The sequence below is a fragment of the Schistocerca piceifrons genome, chromosome 4 (assembly GCF_021461385.2).
Source record: "Schistocerca piceifrons isolate TAMUIC-IGC-003096 chromosome 4, iqSchPice1.1, whole genome shotgun sequence".
Lineage (NCBI taxonomy): Eukaryota > Metazoa > Arthropoda > Insecta > Orthoptera > Acrididae > Schistocerca > Schistocerca piceifrons.
The window spans coordinates 566,442,382-566,466,649 of record NC_060141.1 but is presented as its reverse complement, the minus strand read 5'-3'; the positions used below and the strand labels follow the sequence as shown (position 1 = coordinate 566,466,649).

Genomic DNA, 24,268 nt, shown 5'->3' with positions numbered 1-24,268 from the left:
TTTAATGTACAGGTGATAACACAATTGTCCGAGGTCTAACACAAACTCAGTTTGGACTCTGTTGATATAGGCAGCAGACTTAAAATAAAAAATTATTAATTTTCAATTTTTGAAACTACAATGTAACTAGATAGATAAAAAAATCTACTCGCTAAGCGGAGGCAGCAGCAAGAGGAACACAATGGCCCTCAAGAAGTGCCGACTTCTTATGCCCCTTTCTTGTGGGAGTGGACCAAACAACAGGTGTAACAAACAAACCCACACACTCTGGATGAATTATAGGAACCAAACAAACCCACACACTCTGGATGAATTAGAGGAGAGGACCACACTTGACCTCAGAAATTTACTTGTAACTTTTTTGTAGAAATCAATTTATAGCATTCCTATAAGTTTACATTGTTTTGTCAACAGCGCATGAGCATGTATGCAATTGTAGTGTACAACATATATTCTCTCAGTCGTGAGAAATGACAACAACTTCTTCCATGTGCAAATATTCATTAATAAAAAATTTATGGACATTTAAAACAACAGTGTGACTCCTCATCCACCTTGAACATAGATTAAGGAAACCTCAAAGCTTTCAAAGCCAGTGGCTCCTTCTTTGGCAGAAGGGTTGAAGGGGAAGGAAGAGGGATGAAGACGTTTCGAGTCTTTCCTTCTTATCCCATCCGGTAGGTCTCCCCTGACCCAAAGTTCTGGACGACTCTTCCAAACTCTCCCAATTTCCTAAACCTCACCAGTCCTACTTCATCCCTCTTCATTCCTCCTCAAACCAGAGGAGTAGCCATTAGCTCTGAAAACTTGCGAATTTCCTTAACCTTTATATGGGTGTTTTCTCCTGCTGCCTGTTGATGAGTAGATTTTTTATCTATCCAGTTACATTAGACCTAATATTCTGAAAGATAGATAAAGTAACTTTAAGTTTTGGTGAGCTTGGTTTTGCTTTTGGTGGAATGACACTCTTCTCTCTGTTGTTTATATGAGTCAACTGAACAATAGCCAATTTTTTGAGGATTTTAAAAATATTATTCTGTCTCATCTTTTATTTCATTCTCACATAACAAACAAAATATGAATTGCCAGGAAACTGATCTCTGCTGACCCCAAATTGTTATGTGAGAATGAAATAAAAGATGAGACAGAATAATATTTTTTAAAATCCTCAAAAAATTGGCTATTGTTCAGTTGACTCATATAAACAACAGAGAGAAGAGTGTCATTCCACCAAAAGCAAAACCAAGCTCACCAAAACTTAAAAAAAAAAAAAAAAAAAAAAAAAACCCTTGTTTATTGTAGGCAAATTTGTTGCAGTGGAGTCCAAACTTGGATACTCTCCATAAAATACACATGGGAACACAGTAATTCCATTGTAATTGGGGATGAAAACCTAGGTATCTGTTAATAAGAAAGCAAATTCTTGGTCAATAGTTTCAGAAAACAGGTTTCTACAGAATGCAGCCATATTTTTTTTTTGTAATTTTTTAATTATATAGTACTTTATTACTAACAAGTAAAATTTAACTGTTGGGCTTTAAACGCAAAAATGCCTATTAATGCATTCAAATCACTGTATATTCTATTGTCCCTTTCTGTAACAGTAAAACAATTAAGTTTATATTATTTAAAAAATACTAATAATATCTTCAATGCAGGTATGTTTCATCAGTAAGAAATACTAGAGGAAATCGCATAATAGACAAATAATCAGCAAGACTAAGCTTCGAACTAATTTTTTGTAACTTGTCCTGTTCAATCACAGCTTCAGACTGGTTCAAAGGCACATAGTAGATGTTTAATTATGCCTACTTTTAATCAACTTCAAGTTGCTACTTTGATAAAACTAAAAGAAGAAAATCAAAACATTTGTTCATTAAGTACTATTTGATAATTTATCAGGCAATTTACTAGTTATGCAATTTATTAGTTCTACAATTAGGAATAGGTCTATTGTTCTTGAAGTAATACTGTTCTATTTAAAATTAGCCTCAAACATCAATCAATTTCAACAGCTTCATTCTTCATTTCATGCAGCACCAGACACTCTTCCTGTATATTGTGTAGATGCCCAACCCTGTACAACAACCTGAGTGCATTCCATCAAAAAGTCAATTAAGCACTTTACAGAATTTCTCACAGTAGGCACTGATGAACAAGAAGTGAAATTCATTAGAAAGAAAAGTGCAAGCAACAAATTTACATTTAAAGCTGATAGTGTCAATACCACCATCAGCTTTGACCCGTGACATAATCAAGATGGCATACACCACTATTTCGCCCTTATACAATGTGTCAACCATGACGTCACACATTAATAGCGCAAACAGACAAAAACAATGCAAAATATATTCGACTGGAGAAAAAGCAACTAACAGAACATCTGTCATAACTAGTGTTGGTAGTTAGGGGGTTTTGGGCAGGGGAAAACCAAACATTCAACAATCTTAATATTATGGGCATACCAAAATAAAAACCTGTTCAAAAATCCAAAATTATCAAAAATCCACAATACCCCAATACAAGAAAATCGAGACAGAGTGAACCCTGTGCTAGCAACACAGAAATGAATCTGCAAAAAGAAAAACTTGTATCACAAATTTCACTTGATCTATATGGTGCAAACATAACTTGACTAAAACGGTGAAAACACACTCCAAATCCCAATCCCAATCTTAATTTATGTTTATTAACTGCAACTAACAACATAACCCAGATATTCATTAGAAAAGTCAGGAATGAGCAGCACAGACTTCTCAAACCAAGAACACCTATGAACAGATTGTCATGACACACCACCACATATATTTGTCCCTGTTCTGTGAAACAACAACTTTCGCTAATTTTGTAATTTTAACACAAATATGTACCCTCATATATCCAGCCACCAACCAACACAACTGCAAAACTTACTAGCTGTCACCATACTGTTGTGCATTACAGCATACAGCTGGTTGCTGCTAAACTTTGTAGTCTTATCCATAACAAACAAACAAAAAACTAAATTAACTCTTCAAGCACGAAACTAATCATTTCAAAGCCAAAAACCATCTGTAGCCAATGGCTACTGACATTAAAATAATTTGTAAATCTACAAGTCCATAACAGATGCTACATTCAACAGCCACTGAATGGAGGGTAACCTGATTAAAATAATTCACTAAATAATCACCAAACACTTAGTTCCGATATGAATCCCAACAAATGGCACTTCACCAGTCCAATGACTCACTAACATCATTCAAAAACAATTTTGTTACATACACATCCAACACCAGAAATCACCACCACATACTTCAAAATGCCCTCTTCACACACGGCCTGTAGCAAATACACCACACAACCATTACATTACTTAACACAGTTATGTAAGTAGTCAAAGCTGATGATCTGTTCCACACCTTTTGATCGACACTACTCCATGGGTACCAAGAAGCGATATTCTACAAATTCTCGATATGTCTTATACTGACTATTAGTGAACGTTACCAGACATGGACATTCCAATCCATTTCATACAGCCAGTTCTCCTTTTTCTTGTTAGAATGTCCTATTTTTTTATTTGTTTGTATATGAAATCAGTATTGCACAATGTATGTCCCATTCCATCACTTGAAGAAATAATTTTACTATTAAACTAACATAAGGAAGTATAGAAATTACTGTAATACTGATTGGAGTACTAACTACATGCACAAAACACTTCAGAATCCAAATGGGTGTAAATTTACAAACTTTTTATACTATATTACCAGAGATGGATTTTATATTCTGCCCTAGTCCTGTTCTGCAAAACATGTATTTTTCTTATTTACACAATACATTTATATACTTTTATTTTACTAAAATTATATTTAGGCTGATACCATTTTATGGCCACAGAAAGATAGCAATTATTCAGTATAAATTAAATTTTAGACCATAAACCATGTTAAAATGTTACACACATGTCCCAGTCCATGCTCCACAATAATGGTCACAAAAAAGAACTCTTGAGACTAAACTCACACAAGCTGACCGGCACATATGAGTCCAATGTTTGTATCATGAACAAGCGACTGTGAAATCATTTAAAATAATGATCACGATCTTCAGGGAAATTAGAATCTGAAGACTTTCTTTATAGAAGTAATTCATAATAGTATTATAGGAGACATCTTCAAATAATGAAGTTTCCTCCATGTTCGACATACAAGATCAACAATGACTGCATACTACCAAGTTTGCCTAATGACTGTGTGACATGGCCCCAAAATGCAAAAACCAAATTTCATACACTGAGGTTTGCTCACGGAGCAATGAAGTGATATACGTTTATAATATCTTGGATATACAAGAAAACAAATGGGTCAAAATGGAGTAGAAGATGTATAATGATGATGAAATTGAAGGTTGACAGGACATGTAGACAGATGACTGGCTTTAAGTACTCTGCTGGACTCTGTGACATAAAATAAGACCAAGAAGAGGACCTAATATGTTGGACATGTGACATTAGAAAATATGCAGGAATAGCGCAGTTGGATGTAGCTGAATACTTGTGATGACGCCGGTAATGGATGTCAAATTGCTTATGATAGCAGAAGATACAAATAGGACTTTATGACTTTTTGATGTCATATATAATTAGGTGGCCTGTCAAAGAACGTATAAAAGTGGCCAGCTTAATTCTCCAAAGTAATCTCATTTTATCTGCAATTGAGACAGGTTTGACAACAGCAAAATAAATTCTGTTACATTAATGGGATAATATACAGAACTGTCAACGACAAGGTGACTTGGAGACCTTAAAATTATTCCAAGTTTATGTATGGTAAGTGTGCACAATAGACTATGCAGTAAGATAGTCTTCCGAGATTTCTCTCTTTTAGGCTTACAATAAAATATAAAAAGAATTGATTTCTAATTTTAATCATTCATAGAAAACTGTATTAAAAATGAATGCATGTAAGCAACAATGGTTTCTGTTGTAAATAATAAGTAGCTGAACCATTCACAAAGCAGGGTTTTCATGTCATAATAAGGTGTATATTATGTTGTATTTATCGTACTCAGCCTCTGCTGTATGACAGCTTTACCTGTACATTAGAAAATGAAAACCTGAACCAAATACACCACAGTCACACTTAGAAAAAGCAAAAGAAGAAATCTATAGGATGCACACTATAGGATGCACACTGTAGTGCACATTTGTCTTTTCCAAAAATGCATGGCCAGTAAATGAAGCAAGCAATGAAGCACAATAATTAAACGTGATGTAAACAATAAGATAGTGGAATAGCAAAACAAATGGATGCCATGTGAATGGAAGTTGGTAGCATATCATTAGTTTCAGTATTCAACAATATCATTTGTAAAAAGACAAAAAATGTTAGGTTGATTAAAGAAGAGAGAGATCAAAGACACAAACCAGGCATATAAAGCATACAAAAGAGAAGACAACTGGCAAATTCTTACTGCAGATTGAAACAATATAATGATAAAATATATTCTATGAGCTGAAGAGAGTGTGTGTCTAAATTATGATTGAAAGGGGTGCTGTTTTCATTTAGGAGTACATAAGATCTGCCTGTACTATGATTATTACAAAACAATGAACTTTGGAAAGGAGTTAGAGCAGAAAAAATATTGTCCTCATATGCCTGTACATCACTGCAATGAATAAAAAAACATCATCTAAGTATTTTGCCACACTTTAAAGTTATTTATGTATTGTTGACTTGATATAATAAACTAACTTGATGAAATCATTTGTTCAGCGCATCTAATGTCATTCTCCAAACTGTAAATGCCAGAAAATACTGGTACAATGTAGCACATGTCAATTTACTGTTGAATATTTTATTCTATATGGGCCTATACAAACTTCAATTAGAGTTAAGTAGAGCCTGCCCCCTTGCAATTTTCACAGCTTGTGTACGATTTATGTTGACCTACATAATATAAACTAAAATACCATTCAGAGGTTTGTCTATTATCTAATATAGCATTTTTAATTTCCCTTTCAGTTTCAGATTTTGTAACGAAAAGTTCATTAAATGTGTAGTGAATTTATACTTTGGTATGACACAGGTCAATCTATTATGTCTGCACAAACTAAGTTGAGACCCTGTGCAGCAGCTGATGAGAGCTACCATAGAGGTATTTCCCATCTACAGCTGGTGCCATTTGCCACTGCACTGAGTTTAATCTCAACCTGACAAGGTAGTAACAGAAACTATTTCACATTCACTTTTGTTGGTTGTGTCAACTCTCAACCTAGAGCTTGGTTTATGCAACAGACAAGTCCTTCCCCCCAGCCAAGATTTCAAGATGAGGGGTTGTGGCTCTATCACACTCTAAATCAAATTTAACATCCCTGAAGACTGACCAAGGTAATGCATTCAAATGCAACAATAATCACACACGTAAGATTAATGACAAGGCAAAATATGTTTCTGAAATCTATATGCCACATAGTGTCAGAAAGATAATCTACTTACCAACAGACATACCTCTATGTACATACTCAATGTTCATTTTGTTAAAAAAGCAAGTCAAAAGAGAATGGTTTGCCTGTAATACACTGCAGAAGCTACTATTATTTAATACATACATCAAGATTTCTTACCAAGCCCAACTAATGGTGTTAACCTGGACCAGCCAATTCCAACAAGGAAGATCCTGGTGGGATGTCAACTGAAATAATATAGTTGTTGTTGTTCTGCAAATAACTTGCCAAGAAACAATCTCTTGTCAATGACAATGACAATTTAAACAATACTAATTCTCTACACAATTTTTTAATTGGATGCTACAATATCAGGTCCCTGATGGAATCACATCTAGTCAGTATTAACCAGGTTAACGATTTAAATAAAAGATGCATGCAAATTTGGTAGAACTACAGTAAACAAAAGGGTTAACTACTCTTATTTTAGAGAAGATATTTTGCTTTAAGTGAAACTACACAATCACTGGAATGAATGCTTACAGAACACACCATAATAAAACTGCTCTGTTTCCCAAGATAGTCCACAAGCGAAATACAAGCACCATTTTAAAGTATCAAGAGAGAGAAAATTCTGACTAGAACATTTATTTCATTCATTTCTAGATACAACTGTAGCTTGGTGCAGAGGGGTTAGCTGCACATCTACTCATATAAAATACAAAAGAATAAGAAGAAATGTCAGCGACCAACCTGGATGAAAATGTTTACATCGCGGTTTACCTGATTAGATGTTCCTGGAAGCACACCACAGTTCTTCTTGCCAAGCCTTGTCCGACTGAGAATGTTTTCAGGTTGGTGTACGTTTCCTCGCACAATTTGTGGATTAAAAATCGCCTGTAGTTACTGACCGGCGGGAAAATCAGCACGCTGAAAGAGAATCGAGAGCAAAAGTGGTTCAACGCTTGACGTAAGTACTGCAGCGGGCTCCGCTTGCACTATGAGTCTTTCACTTTCTCTTTCGTGCAAGGCGCTACGCCTCTTCCTGCTCCCCACTATTTTATCCCCTCCAGGTAAACTTCTCCCTCCCTGTCACTCGCTGTTTTTGTTTCAGAAGAGAAGCAATCATAATGTACAAACCAAACAAAAGATCATTTTACACAAATACACTCGCCGACAATACTGCTCACAGAAGACATACCTTCGCTGATTTTTATGTGTCGTAACGAAGTGCTGCAGATCTGTTGTGACATTATGAACGAATTCGTTATCTTGTAGATTGAGATATCTACCGCCCACTGTGTTATCCAGCTTGGCAAACAAAGTTTTAACTACTCTTAACCAACAAAAACATCAAGCCACTAACATCCAGTACCACTCACGCAACCACGACCACTGACGTCACGCAGTTGACAAATGAATAGCGCCTCAGCAGTTTGCGACATTTACGGCGACCAGCGATCCGGCGAAGAGGCGCGGAGTTTCATTGATCACGTGTCATAAACATGTTATTGTTGGTGTGTTTGTTGATATATAAACACACAACTCTTGCTGGAAAATGGTCTTTGAGTGAAACCGACGCACAATAAAGAATAAACTGAACAGTAGTTCAAGGTGTTACATAATACCATGTCTACTATTTATAAAAGTTATGGAACACAATCAACAAACAGTATTTTATATTATTAACTAACGATAGTTGTAGCCCATAAACGTTGAATTTATAGTTTACTGCCGATGGCATTCCTTATCGATGGGCGGAAGTGTGTCAGATTGGCGAATTTGTTTAACTGAAATATTTACTTCGCTGTTGCGGCAGCAGTTAATGCCATATACAAAAATAAAACCAGAAACTTATTTGATATTTGGCAAATTGCAACTTTACTGAGAAATTGTGTCCTATAACCGAAAAAATTAGACGAAGTGTTTAGTGATGCATTAAAATGTTCCTGTGTCTCTTTCTAAGTAATGCGCTACAGAGCCTGCCTTCAGCAGTGACTCTAATAATTATTTTATTGAAATTGTTCAGAATGATTTCAGATTTACATTTTACAATACACGTAAGGTAATCACGTTATATTTTTCGGCAATCAGTCTCAGGTTTACCATAAGCAAACAATGGAAACATTTGTTCTGTAGCGTAATTGTTACGGCAATGTTTCTCGTGACAGATTTTTGTAAAGTGGAAAAAAGTGTACGACTGAACACGTGACGGTACTGAGCCTGCGTTATTGGCCCTATCAATACCGACCCGTTGTTTTATAACGTGTATTGCCAAAGTGAGGGGTGGGGATCGTACTTACCGCCCACCCTAAAAAAATTAAAAAGCAAAATCCCTTATTTATTATTAACTTACATTAGCAACATACTCTGTGATGGGATACTGGTGTGTAAATAGGGAGCAGAACCTGAAAATATGCCTTAGCACACACTCTTAGAAAAAAACCAACACACCCTCGTTAGGGAAAAAAAAACCAAGGGTGGAATGGAGGGAGGATACTTTATGACTACTAGCAACAACATTTTAAAAATTCAAATGTCGTCAATTACTACTGTTGACATTTACTCCGGAAACACGTTTTAAAGAGATACTGATGTGTATGTTGGGTCCTAAACGTGGAAATATTGAAAATGATATGTGCTGTGAACAGTTGTATCCATTACTAAAACTTACATTGTTCGGTTAAGTTTACCTGAAAAATTAAAAGAATTTTTGGAATCTGGTCGAAGACTTAATTAAAAAACAATAAATATTTTCTTCAAAATTTTAATATATAAAGTACCTGTCTAGATTATTGTATTTCAAAAAGGTGGACATAAAATACCCTCCCTCCCCACACCCGCGCCTTGATTATTACATTTTCAAAAGTTTGGGCTAGCGGGTATAACGAGGACTAATAATATGGTGAAACTGCGTACTTTAAATGATAACGAGACAAATTTCGACGAGACGAATGAGATTGGCTCCAGCTCGGTTTCCAGGTACGAAAGCTGGAAAATTTACAACCAAAATGCGAAGGAAAGTTCGTCTGTGGAAATTACGTTCTTTCTACCTGCTTAATGTACGAGGGCTATATGGAAAGTAAGGTCCGATAGGTCGCTAACTGGAAACGACAGTGAAAATCTGATGAAGCTTCACACAGGCATGTTGGGTAGTGTCTCTAGTATGCCTGTCCATCGTGCCACGTCGCTCTTTTCAGTATTGAGCTTAAAGTGAGCACGTAAAGATTCCTAGAACAATAATGTCTCCCGTCAAGTACGGATGTCCGCTGCGAGGTTTCGCCTGATTTTATGCAACCCCACATAACGTACTTGTCATGCATTTCCTTATTCATGACAATTCTCAGCCACAGACAGCATGGACAACGAGGACCCCCCTGCAACGTTTTAAGTGTGCCGTGCTGCAAAGGCTAGACTGCATCGTTGAAATGCTCTTCTTGTTATCGTGCCGCTCACACATAATAACAGTTTGGAAGGAGCGCCCACCGGCGTGCTGCACAGGTCCTTGCTGAGTCGTGTCACATCAGAATCCGGATTCTCCGCAGGTCGGAGCTGCTGTTTGCACCTACTGGCGTATTTGACTGCTGTGTGTCAGCAACGGCGGGAGGTAGCTGTGCCTTACCGCGCTATACATGGGAGCTGCTAATGGCGTTACGGGCGCTGACACAACATGATAGCTAATACAGCAGCGGGGTTGGAACACGGACTGATACTTCTGCGATACCTGGGGCTCCTGCTGGAATTAGCGGCTTTTCGCAGATAAAGGCACACTAAGAGGTCTAACAGTGTAGCACAGCGAGCTGTAGTCTCCGACACGTCGTCAGACGAATGGAGAATGAGTGGATGCAGTTGCATATCATTTGCCTGCAACTAACATTTATTCGGAGTCCACCCATATACAGAGTGATTCACGAAGATGTGCAAATATTTTATTCTGTTATTCTACAAGTAAAACTAAAGAAAATATTTCAAACATCGGTCCGCAAATGTCTAGTTACTGAGTTACGGGTAATAAAAGATTTTGCCTGAAATTTAGCAACTTCGCTATTATGAAGCCATCACTAAACCCTTCAAGGTTAAACTAAAGCACAATTTCCATTTGTTTTGTTGTTATTGGTCTGGTTAATCTAATAAAACATGCCCCAGACGTGTATCTGCAGTAGTTTTCCAGAACATGAAGAGAAGCAAAGATTATTATACAAGTAAATTTGTTTACTTTCCATTAAGAATGTAGAAACGTTTATGTCATTGTTGGCAACCGTTAGTGAGTTGTTTCAATCGTTTCCTAACATTGAAACGAGTAAGTTTTCTGGATTGTTCAGTGAAAGAACAACAGTGTATTTAAGTGAAGCCACTTAGTAGCTGTTGTAGTATGTAAATTATTTATGAAATAGGTATGCCTTATTTTTCCAAAATTAAATTCTCTACAACTTCTGTTGAAAACTTTGTGAAATTATCTGGAATTAAAAAAAAAAAAAAAAAAAAAAACAAATTGGGCCAAGTAGTTAATAAATTAAAAATTTTACGAAATTACGTCTCTGCTTCTCTGGATTTTGTGGGAAACTACTGCAGATACAGGCCTGGGACTTGTTGTATTAGATTCATCAGATCAATAACAACCAAATAAATGGAAATGGTGATTTACTTTAACCATGTACAGTTTTGCGATGACTTCATATTAGCGAAGTTACTAAATTTCAGACAAACTCTTTTATTAGCCGTAACTCCGTAACTAAACATTTGCTGACCTATGTTTATACGGACTTTTTTTCTTTAATTTTACTTGTAGAATAATATATTGAAATATTTGTATATCTTCGTGAATCACCCTGCATAATTTCGTTTTAAAAATCTCTCAAGGAAAACGGCGCAAAGATTCCATGGAAGAGATGTTACCTTTGAGATAGCCTTGTCGGTCTTCATTAGCAAATATTTTACAAATTACAAGAGATATTTAGACGACTTTGTGTCGTTTCCAAGGAAAACCACGAGGACTTAATCTCATTTCGTCCACCATCAACGTATTTACAAGACTGTAATGAGTATGACATGTGATAAACTATTTCACAGTCCACACAAATGTATGTATGTTCCACATCACCTAGAACGAAATACTGTGGCGGTAAGAACCATCAGCCTCCAGTTGGAGTGGGGGTGGTAAACATGGAGATAGAAGGGGGAGAAGGAGACAGACAGACAGAGAGGGGAAGGAGAAGATGGGAAAAGATAGGAGGGAGATAGAGACAGATTGAGTGAAGAGGAGGAGAAAATGGACAGAGAGAAGGGAGAGCAGGGGGCGGACAGAGAGAGGAAAGAAGAGGAGATGGACAGAGGGCGGGAAGACATGGCATAGAGAAGGAAGAGGAGGAGATGGACAGAGAAAGGAAAGATGAGGAGGTGGACAGGCAAAGGAGGGACGAGAAGACGGGCAGGGAGAGGGGGTAAGAGGAGATGGAGGTAAAGGCGGATTGAACGAGGGGGACGAGAAAATGGACAGAGAGAAGGGAGAGTGGGAGGTGGACAGATAGAGGAAAGAAGAAGGGAGAGCAGGAGGTGGACAGAGAGCTGAAAGAAGAGGAGAGGAGATGGACAGAGACAGAGACAGAGGGCAGAAGAGATGGAAGAGGAGGATATGGACAGGGAAAGGAAATAAGAGGAGGTGGACAGGCAAAGGAGGGATGAGAAGATGGGCAGGGTGAGGGGGTAAGAGGAGATGGAGGTAGAGGCAGATTGAGTGAAGGGGACGAGAAATTGGACAGAGAGAAGGGAGAGCAGGAGGTGGACAGAGAGTGGAAAGAAGGTGGAGGGCAGAAGAGATGGCATAAAGAGGGAAGAGAAGGAGATGGACAGAGAAAGGAAAGAAGAGGAGGAGATGGACAGAGAAAGGAAAGAAGAGGAGGTGGATAGGCAAATTAGGGATGAGAAGATGGGCAGGGAGAGGGGGTGAGAGGAGATGGACAGAGAGAGGAGGAGGAGGAGATGAGCAGAGAGAGGGAGGAGGAGGAGGAAATGGAATTATAGAAGGTTGGTATAAATACATATACAGGCAACGTTGGGTGCTCAGCTAGTACATACATAATTTCCAATGGTTGTCATATTATCTTCTTCACTGTAATGTCTGTCTATAGGCCACACAAGTCGAAACGGTTTTAAATTGCCGTCTATTTCAAATCTTTTTGATATCTTTGTAAAAGTCCATCAGCCTTAATTGCTGACTTCTTTCTTGCTTTCCCATCGAAGTTTAAGACTAATCGGTCAAACTGGTGGCCGTTGTACTCTGCTTCTTCTCGAAGACTGTTTTTACTAATGATTAAACATTTGATGATCTTTTGATATTAATGTATTTCTCCTTTGGTTCCATCCTTGAGTTCCATCCTTGAGCGACATTGTCATCTTCCTCTGCAGTTCCACATATCTCTTGGCGTATGCTTCTTATCGATGCATTGGTTCAGTAACAGTCGTAAAAGTCTTGAAGCTTTTGGTTTTCAGATGTGCTCTCCTGAACAAAAAGCCAACCATCATCCAACACTTCCAGCTGATGATATGCACCACACATGCCGAACGCATTCTTATATAATGGTGTATTTGTTCGTTTGCGTTATACATAGGAACAAAGCTGCAACACTGAACCTGTTTCGACAATCATTGATTAAAAAAATTGCAAAATATAATTTCTGTTTCAGGAAACAAATTTCTGTCTGAGTGGATGATAGAAATTTCGAAGTTCATCACAGAGACGCGGAGTTCCATCCAAACACGTTGGTTTTGATATTTAAAAAGATAGGTTATATTTTTCTCGCTTTTTCTTTGGTGTGAAAACATTGAGAGCTGGAATAGTGTTTGTTTCCTCCCAGGAACTTCTAAGATCGCCGTGGAGTATAAACAACTGTCCAATCCTTGATCGTTCAATCCACAAAGAATGATTCACAGCTTGTAAACGTGATTTTCCCTTTTCGCTGGCAGACACCAATATTCTCTCGTTCGGTGACCAGTTGCCATATGCAAACAAAAAATTGCTGCCATCACAGATCATAAAATTATTTTCTTGAAAGAGGCTGGCTCTGAGCACTATGGGACTTAACTTCTGAGGTCATCAGTCCCCTAGAACTTAGATCTACTTAAACCTAACCAACCTAAGGACATCACACACATCCATGCCCGAGGCAGGATTCGAACCTGCGACCGTAGCAGTTTTCTTGAAAGAATATTACTACAGAATCGATCGGATCTTCCGTAGGTCCCACGTATTTTATCCTAATGCGATGCACCTAGTGTTTCGCACTTCTATGTGATGAGAAGGACAGGCAAAGGAGGGACAAGAAGATGGGCAGAGAGAGGGGGTAAGAGGAGATGGAGGTAGAGGTGGATTGAGCGCGGGGGGGGGGGGGGGGGGACGAGAAAATGGACAGAGAGAAGGGAGAGCAGGAGGTGGACAGAGAGCGGAAAGAAGAGGAGATGGACAGACGGAGACCAAGAGATGAATACACTAAGCAGATTCAAAAGGATGTAGGTTGCAGTAGGTACTGGGAGATGAAGAAGCTTGCACAGGATAGAATAGCACGGAGAGCTGCATCAAACCAGTCTCAGGACTGAAGACCACAACAACAACAACATGTGATGATATCGATGTTAATGAGCTGTGGCCTCGACTGAAGAGCTGCTGTACTTCGTCAACGTAAACTGATGAACATGTAGTAGTATTTGTTTCTTTTGCAAACTTTTTTGCGCTTACAAAATGGTTTCGTATTTCATTTACTGCTTCACCTGGAATACAAGCACGGCTACCTTCGCATAAAACTGTCTTATTTTTAATGGATAGGATTCCTTTGCATTCGTTCTTTATAACGTTTACACAACGCTAGTAAACTACATCTTCTTTGTTGGTATAGTCCACTGCATACTGAATCCGTTGTAAATTAAAGAAAGCTTTCCTTTGATAGTCACGGTGAACTCCATCCTCACAGCATCTAGAGTTTGGAACGCTACTTGCCGGTCAGAGATCAACTGCATTACCGAACTCTGGGAGAAAACCAAGTTCCACAGCCGTCTGTCCATAAACTGGTGTGCAGGCTGGTTTCTTAGTACAGAAAATGACATTTCCCAGTGATACGTCGCAGGTAGCCGTGGACAGGCGGGGCCCGCTACCTGAAGAGTCCTAGTCTCCACAGACGTGTCACAAAACGGAAATGAAATGATCGTATGGCACTGATGGCCGGAAACCCCCCAAAAAATGTTCAAATGTGTGTAAAATCTTATGGGACTTAACTGCTAAGGTCATCAGTCCCTAAGCTTACACACTACTTAACCTAAATAATCCTAAGGACGAACACACACACCCGTGTCCGAGGGAGGACTCGAACCTCCGCCGGGACCAGCCGCATAATCCATGACTGCAGCGCCCGAGACCGCTCGACTAATCCCGAGCGGCGGAAAACCCCACCTGGGGTAGTTCGGCAACCGAGTTGCAAGTCTTTTCAGGTGACGCCACAACGGCCGACTTGCGTGTCACTGATGATGAAATGATGGGGTCCTCCGCGAGGTAATCAGACGCGCTGACCACTCAGGTAAGGGGACGATCAGAAACGTCCGGAACTCGGCAGGAACTGCAGTCGCTGCGGCCATTCGCCCTTGCCTGTGTGAGGTCTCTTGCCTCTGAATGCCCCGGCCATCTGCTGCTGCGTTATCAGCACCGCCAGACCGCATTCTGTCTGACCAGGCCTTTATGGAAAGAATAGTATGAGTGGCGCAGAGCGACGTACCGCGAAGGAGTTATCCGAATGGAACGGAAGTTGATGTATGAGACGTTCATGTGCAGACAGACAAATGATTACAATTTCACATGATTACAACTGGGTAGTGCGTTCAACAGAAAGAGCTTCACAAATTGAGCAAGCAATCACGCGTTGACCCACCTTTGGCCCTCATGCAAGCTACCTCTGGACCTTAGTAGTTAGTCGGCTTGGCACTGATTAATAGAGTTGTTGGATGTCCTTCTAGGGACACTGTGCCAAATCTGCCCATTTGGCGCGTTAGGTCGTCAAAATCCCGAGCTGGTTGGAGGGCTCTGCCCATAATGCCCCAAACGTTCTCAGTTGGGGAGAGATCCGGCGACCTCTGCTGGCCAAGATGGAGTTTGGCAAGTATGACAAGCAACAGAAACTACCGCCGCTTGCAGGCGGGTATTATCCTGCTGAAGTTTAAACCCAGGATGGCTTGCCACGAACGGCAACAAAAAGGGGCGTAGCACATTGTAGACGTACCACTGGGCTGTAAGCGTGCTGCGGATGACATCCAGAGGGGCCCTTCTATGAAAAGAAATGGCACCTTCGACAATCACTCCTGGTTTTCGGGTCGTATGGCGGACAACTATCAGGCTGGTATCCCATCACTGTCCGTGGTATCTCCAGCCACGTCTTCGCTAGTGATCGGGACCTGGAATCTCATTGACTGGAGTAGAGTTGTCTTCAGTGATGAGTTCCGCTTCGAAATGAGCCCCTATGACCAGCGATTTGATTTATTAGAGTTATCATTTTTACTGCCGAACACAGCCTCTGCAACACATTTCTCAGAATATTATATTATAACTTTAACATATAACTAAAAAGTTTTGTCTATCTTACTTTTTAGATTTGTGTTAAAGTGTAATTTAGGCGTGATGCTATATTTCTTAGAAAGCTTTGGATCAATTTTATATATATATATATATATATATATATATATATATATATATATATATATATATATACGATGTTAAATACTACCACATGACTTGCTAAAATAATTGCGAATATAGTGTGACTGAGGTTGGCGAATATAGGTATCGCCTTGTAATTCATGTTAATCCCCGGAAACCGAAGAAAGTGGGGCCTCTGTATGCATTGAAATGATCGTATGGCATTGTTGGCCGGGAGGCCCCATTAGGGGAAGTTCGACCGCCGTATTGCAAGTCCTCTTTAGTTGACGCCACTTCGGCAACTTGCGAGTCAATGATCCGTATTGCAAGTCCTCTTTAGTTGACGCCACTTCGGCAACTTGCGAGTCAATGATAATGACGGACACGCAACACCAAGACCCCTGCTGGGAATCGAACCCGGGCCCCCTGGGTGGTAGGTGGTGACGCTACCGCTACGCTACGGAGGCAGACGGAAGAAGATCCGTTGACGCAGTAATATACACTACCAAAGAACGTGAAGCACCAAGAAGGAGAAGGGGAAACGAAATTACCCACACAGTTGTCAGGGTACGAGGTGATTACGATATCAAGTCAAACTTACAAAGAACTTAGTAATGTCAGCCCACTACCAGTATGACGTAGCTCTCCCCCCCTCCCCCCTTGTCTTGCGCGGATGCACTGATTTTGTTGGGAAGGGTTTGGTGCATTCCTTGTATTTCTCCTTAGGCAAGATGACCAACAAGTGTTGTAACTGGTTCTTGATTGTATTGGGATGGAGTTGACATCCGAGATGGTCCCACACATGTTCTATCGGAGCAGATATGGGGGTTTCGCTGGTCCACACCAGCGGTCGCGCGGTTCCAGACTGTAGCGCCTAGAACCGCTCGACCACCTCGGCCGTCGCCAACAATGGTCAACCGCGTTATTGCAAAACCGCTAATCATTGTTGAACACAATGCGACGCCTTTCATCAGCAGTTCATGCTTCCGGTCGCGGCACAGCCCCAAACGCAGCCGTTTGTGTTGTGATGTTTACGGCATCCCATGGTTTATGTAGCAAAAATTAAGAATTCAACGCTCAGAGCCACAGTACACAGGCTCAAAGCTCTTTGTTGATACTGAGCACAAAGAGAAACTGGTGAATCCATCTTACAGTCATTAAACTTTGTTGATACTAAGCACAAAGAGAAACTAGTGAATTCATCTTACGGTAATTAGCATGACTGTGATGATGGCCTTTACTCTTCGTGTTAACAAGACTCATTTTCCAGTACCACGATCTTGAAGAAGGACGCAGATGACCACGCTGTTTAGCGCGCAACAGGGTTAAATAGATCCCTCAATCCATCCATCCACCCACCTATCCACAATAATGAAAACGTAAGGACGATACAGAAACAGATAGTTCATTCATTCGCACACCGTGCTGCGTAACAGTTATTCCAAGGAGAGCTTTCAGAGATGTGGAGCCAGTCAAGTTATACATTAACAAACAGAAGCAGTAATTGCAGACTACTTGTGTAAACTATAGGCTCCTAACAACTAATAACAATTAGTGATAACCGAGTCACATTGTTAATTACAGTGATAAAAATTTTCAGTGTATTCCTATTCAGGATATTATGTATAATAGCAGAAAAGCAGATCTACTGAAAGGAAAATAAAGGCCACTGCAGCTTTATTGATTTCAGAGAACACTATCAGTTACCCATGTAGTAGACAAGTTGAATCCCCTTTAATGTGAACTTTAGTGTTAACTAGAATTATATTTCTGATTTCAAATTTTCTGATACTTTATAAAAGCAGTGGTTAATAAGGTATACGTTTACCTTATTTTTAAACTATCTGAAGATTTACAATTTCCCATATGCATGCCGCCATGATGTTCAAGACTGTTGCATCAGAATGTAAACATCCTTCGTGAAACTTAGACAGGAACACAGCGCCGTTTCCACCATTAAGCAGACTAGGCGGCCGCATAGGTCGGCAAAATTTTAGGGGTGAAGAAGGGCGGAAAATAGTAACTTCAAATGAAACAGCGAAAAAGTTGTACAAATGTATAGAAAAAGTAAAAAGAGGAAAAATTAAAATACCGAGTTTTCAAAAGCATACGGAATAGTTAAGTAATAAGTCTTTACTTACTTTAACGAAATTGGATGCTCAAAATGATGAGATTTATTCCTCATTAAAACAGAAAGGAAATAACACCACGATTATTTAAATGACCTAGTTTGATGCCTAGGCAGGTCTCCCATCAGTATAGCCTAATTTCTAAATTCAACGAGAAATTCATTCGTGCCAGAAAATAGATCCACACCTTTACTAGTCCATTTTCTTGAATTAAATAAAATGAGTAATTGTTGCTGAATTTCGTTGCACTGATGTATTCAGTTGAGTTCTAGTTCAAAATGTTCAACACATTCTTCCCACTTCAATTACTTTGGGAAATTTCAAAAACTGAGGATAAAAAAATAGGAAGTGAAGGACACTTGTTGTTCTCAATCATTAAAAATTGGGGACTTAGCATGAAAACTGAGGACTCTTCCCAGAAACTGGTCACTTAAAAGTATATTAGGAGATTTGCAGTGTTGTGCTGCTGGTGTGTGTGTGTGTGTGTGTGTGTGCTCAAAGGCGAGGTTTTCAGCGCGCTTACACTCATTAAAACAAATAAATGTGGATAAACTCTCTTAAAATTGTACGTATTGAGCAGGAAATCAAAAAAATGACGCTCATTCACTCACTCCCACCTCACTCGCGCTGAGCCACACAATCTCACACTACTGAAAACAGCTGAGAAAAGCGTGGAAGGTGCTACACTTGGGATGAAGACAGATGTAAAACCGTAGAAGACCCAAAAGAAACACACAGGGTTATGCAACTGACTGACCGCTTACAAAAAAATCATGGATGTCCCAGTCAGCCTGTTAACACATAATGAACTGTGTCTCCTGCATGTTGGTGGTGGTGGGGGGATGTAGGGGAGTCCGATAGCAGTAGAAAATTGGGGGCATCGTTTTTCAATTCTAGCAAAGGCCGCAAAGCACCTAGCAACGACCCTGTAGAAACACAGTATTGGTAGTTACCTTTACTTCCAATACTGAAGTTGTCATTTTCACAGCTTATCCTAACCCCACTCTTATTATTAACTACAAATGTCATTAAGAAGCGAATGTGTGGCCATATGATAGTAAGAAACCCGAGATCGTCAGAGAGACTTCTGCAAGCGGTCAGCTATCGACTTTACACAATATTTTTTCTGCATACTTAAGAAAAATAAATATTTTTGTTGTACCTTAGTTGCATTGATCCACTAGGCTATTCTGTGAGAAATAATGGAGTATATCTATGCAAAATGCCCCAGCAATCCCTGCTCCAGGCGCACAAAGTGAAGAGGATTCGAAAGTTCAAAGCAAGCAGAACTGAGCATTTAGATTGACTTACCCGTGTGCTAGTACCACCTCAATGTGTTATCCATCTGGATGCCTTGCGATTGCACAGAGTTCCATTTAGTGTGTGCCAACAGATCTCTACTTCTGGTACCCGTGAGTCATTTTTTTGGCCTAAAATTGCATAGAAACTGATTTTGAAAGTTAAGTTGTTTGCTGTGAACCAGTTGTAAACACGTAGGCAGTTCACTCTGCATTAAAGACTGTGCAACAGACTACGAGCTTTAGGTTCAAAGTATTTCGGAGATGCTTCGGGAACTCAAATTGGCATCACTGGAGGGAAGGTGACGTTCTTTTCGAAGAGCACTGCTGAGAAAATGTAGAGAACCGACATTTGAGGCTGACTGCAGAACGATTCCACTGCCGCCAACGTTCATTTCGCTTAAGGACCATGAATATAAGGTTAGAGAGATTAAGGCTCGTGCAGAGGCCTGTTGATAGTCTTTTCCTTCGCTCTATTTGTGAATGGAAAAGGAAAGGAAATAACTAGTAGTTATATAGGGTACCCTCCGCCACGCAACATACGGTGGCTTGCGGTGTATATATGTAGATGTAGAAAGTACACGCGCTAGCTGTTTCTGGAAGGTTTCGCGAACATATGCCAAGGTCTCCTCTCGAACGACTTCGTAAAACAAAGAACACCTCGGCCAGCCGGGTTGCGGACCCATACGAGGCCGTTGCCTTGGATGTGGTCCAGACTGCCATGGCCAGCACAACAGAATACGGGAGATTAAAGAGCCGAAATACCGCTGAATCACTCCAATTCTACGATCACCGTTACACATTACGAAAAAACGTAAGATTAGCAAGGAAAGCGAATGCAGCATAGTTATGTTGGTACTACTCACATTGTGTACAATGTTTTACTACTTTATACCATTAATCTATTTACTAATGTCGCATTGCGTTTCGAGCCTACGTTCATCCACAGGCGGTCATTCAGACTACGTCACCATTGATTTACAGTTTTCATGTAAGGAGGTTTAAAATAAATTAGGGAACTGCGCTGCTTTATACTTTTGATGCTTCGTAAAGTAAATTATGAGCTTATTCTAGTCCATCGTTACATTATTGGCTTTAAGCACTATGGGACTTAACATCTGAGGTCATCAGTCTCTTAGACTTAGAACTACTTAAACCTAACTAACCTAAGGACATCACACACATCCATGCCCGAGGCAGCATTCGAACCTGCGACCGTAGCAGCAGCGCGGTTCCGGACTGAAGCGTCTAGAACCGCTCGTCCACAGAGGCCGGCATCCTTACATTATTCTAGAATCTCTATGATCACTTGGAGATACTAAATGCATGTGATATATTTAGTGGTTGAACCTCTTTCCTTATCCGCGTTTGCTTCCTAAAATTTAATAAGGAAATGTAACCCTACCTTGAGCAAACACAATTTTTCTTGTTTTACTACCCATACATGTTTCAGAGAAGTTTCTCCATCTTCAGCGGATTTGATTTATTATCTGTTGAACAACATACAAAGAACTGACGCATTATGATATTTACCAATTTTTGAGATTATAGTGTTTACATTACTATAGGTATCGACAGAAATATTAGCATGAAGAAGAAATGTTAGGTAGGTGCTTAAGTTCGTAGCGTTTTTGTTTTACATGGTGGTATTCCGGTTGCTACGGGTTTATTTATCGACTGTCATATTTTATTTATAGTTCATTGTTGCTATTTGAGTTTCCATATTGTCATTTGGAGATAGCGATTTGAGCTGTGGGCTCTAGAAAATTTAGTTCCAAGTGAAGAAATCGGAAAATTTCCGACATATTCTTCTGTTTGAGTTCAGTGGAAGAATGATAGGATCGGAGGCAGCCAGAAACATTTGCGCCGTGTACGGGGATAATACCATTTTAAAGAGCAAGGCAAGAAAATGGTTTCCTCATTTTAAGGAGAATCGTTATTACATTAGGGACTCTCCATATTCAGGAGGACCCTCGCGGTTTGATAAATAAGTAGCGTGTGACGAGGGCCTCCCGTCAGGTAGACCGCTCGCCTGGTGCAAGTCTTTCGATTTGACGCCACTTCGGCGACTTGCGCGTCGATGGGGATGAATTTATGATGATTAGGACAACACAACACCCAGTCCCTGAGCGGAGAAAATCTCCGACCCAGCCAGGAATCGAACCCGGGCCCTGAGGATTGACAGTCTGTCGCGCTGACCACTCAGCTATCGGGGGCGGACCGCGGTTTGATGAAGATCATTTCAAAAAATGCTTCAAATGGCTCTGAGCACTATGCGACTTAACTTCTGAGGTCATCAGTCCCCTAGAACTTAGAACTACTTAAACCTAACTAACATAAGGACATCACACACATCCATGCCCGAGGCAGGATTCGAACCTGTGACCGTAGCGGTCGCGCAGCTCCAGACTGTAGCGCCTAGAACCGCTCGGCCACTCCAGCCGGCGAAGATCATTTAAACGCATTAATCCACAATGATCCACGTCGGTGTACGACATCAATTGGCTCGTGAATAGTACCGACCATTCCTATCCTGCATGATTACTGGTGACAGGAAATGCTGTCTTATGCTAATATACGGAAAGGGATGGTTGAGCCCAAACAAAGCAGCAGCTCCCTATACAAAGACCTGTGCATGTGGTGGAACAGCGGCGGTGTTGTGTACTACGAATTGCTTCCCCGAGGTGTAACCATCACTGCTGACATTTTTTGTCAATAACTGAGACGTCTTGTACGAAGCAGTTCAAGCACAACGACCGGGAAGACTGCGTGGAGTGCTGCTACTCCATGATAACGCCCGTTCGCATTCTGCCAAGCTGACAAAATAAACTACACAGGAGTTGGGCTGGAAGTCATTGCGCAACGCCTTATTCACCTAACCTTGCACCAACAGATTTTTGTCTTTTCTGCTCTCTGTTGAACAACCTTCAATTAACTTCCTTTCCGAATTAAAATGCGCTCCGCACATGATTCAACGACAAGTGATTTCTACAATCGCGGTATAGAAAAGTTATCTCTGCGTTGGCAGACTGTTGTAAATAGTGAAGCAAAATACATTATTGATGACTGAAGTCTCTGTTATATGTACTTATGCACCAACCTAATATGTACCTTATACCTAATATATGCCTTATACCTAATACATGCCTTACATCTTATACATGTCCTTGTTCACAAGTCCGTTAGGTATCTGCATCACAGGAAATAATTACGGCGCTGCTGTTAGACCTTCATTACCTTCTGTTGGCTAGTTTCGGTTTTTCATCGACAAAGCTAAGTTTAAAGTTTTCTCCTGAGGTTATCTGCTATCTTTTTCTGTAAGTGTGATTTTTATAAATCAAATTCCATTTTCCCGTTTGATTTTATGATAAATTTCCTTTCTTGGTTATCAATGATTTTTATTTGGGATCTGCTGCTAGTTACTATGGATTCAGATGCGTAAAGAACTTCTGTTTTAGCACCTGTGTTATAACGTAGCACTTTTCCTTTTTGTGATATGGATTTTTCTGTTGTATTTGCTGCACGTGCGTTTTTATGCTCTTTATAGTTTTACAGTTGTGCTGTATAAAGTGACTGTCGCCAGCGTATCAAATTTCGTAGTACTGTATGGACTTTCCTCTCCAAAGATCTCATCGGGATTTCTTGATGCTGCGGAGATTGAAAATCGGTCAAGACAGTTTCGTTGCACAGTTGCTGGCACTCATCACTGGTTGAATTATCGAGGAGTTCGTTATAGCCTACAGTACTTGTGAGTAAGATCAAATAAAAATACTGGAAAGAGCAGCTGGAAGCAGAACCCGGGACGTCCTTCATTAAGTACTAAGGCGGGCTGGATAAAAATTGTTACAGGTTCACCAACAAAGAATCCACAACAACGGGTAATAAAAAAAATAATGTGCAAAATACTATGACTGTAGGACTTAGGAGTGAAAAGCCATGCCGAAAATAAAGTGTAAAAAAAGGAGGTGGATGAGATGTCACTAAAACGCTGGACTTAAATGCGAGAGGAAAATGTCTCAGCTACGCCCATGGGTACGAATCAGTCCAAGCGTTTGATGGGATGGTTCCTTTGAACAGGTCAAGACCAAGTTCATTCTTCGCTCTTGTATGAATATTTCACAGAACTGTTTACGCATATGTTATAGCTTATAATATTAAGCAGCTTACATTCAAAATACAGCTCATATTTATACTTGTGAGATGTATATTAGGTTTCACAGAAACGGACGAGTCTCAAAAACTGAATATCATGATTTACCTTTTCTTGATTAGATACAGAAAAATAAACTACACGCCCAACCATTTACGAAAGAATGAATTGGTTAATTTGAAAGTTCCCAGTGTCTTTCGAGTTTACACTAGTTATTTGGCACTGTACATTACATGTCACACCGGCAGTTCCACGTACCACTTGCAGCTTAGCGAGTACGAGGTCGGAGCAAATTGTGTGAGGGCCTATCTACGTGAAAAAAAGTATTACGACTGTCGTGTGTTTCGTTTATATTGTATCTCTTTTTTTCACAGGCGTGGAAAGAGCGCTGCTGTTCTAGCGAACTACCGCAGTTACCGTGACAGTGGCTAGAAAGTCTCGCTCCAGGCTTCAGTATCGGCTGGGTCGCCTGGTGAGCACCAAACAGGTTCCGACGTGGTGTCGTAAGAGGCAAAGATAATCTATGCAAGCAGTATCGAGCAAGATTAGTTCCGCAAAAGGGAGAGAGACTTAACCAATGGAAAGTGA

At 40.0% G+C, this 24,268-nt stretch overlaps 1 protein-coding gene across 1 annotated transcript in view; it reads right to left on the bottom strand.

The window, feature by feature from the left end:
- Positions 1-24,268, bottom strand: part of LOC124796003 — a 190,006-nt gene that overhangs the window by 50,656 nt on the left and 115,082 nt on the right. The window contains exons 2-3 of the mRNA XM_047260086.1: positions 7,632-7,775; positions 7,214-7,360 (exon numbers count right to left, since the gene is read on the bottom strand). Coding sequence (XP_047116042.1) covers positions 7,214-7,360; positions 7,632-7,775 — 291 coding nt within the window. The remainder of the gene's footprint in view (positions 1-7,213; positions 7,361-7,631; positions 7,776-24,268) is intronic.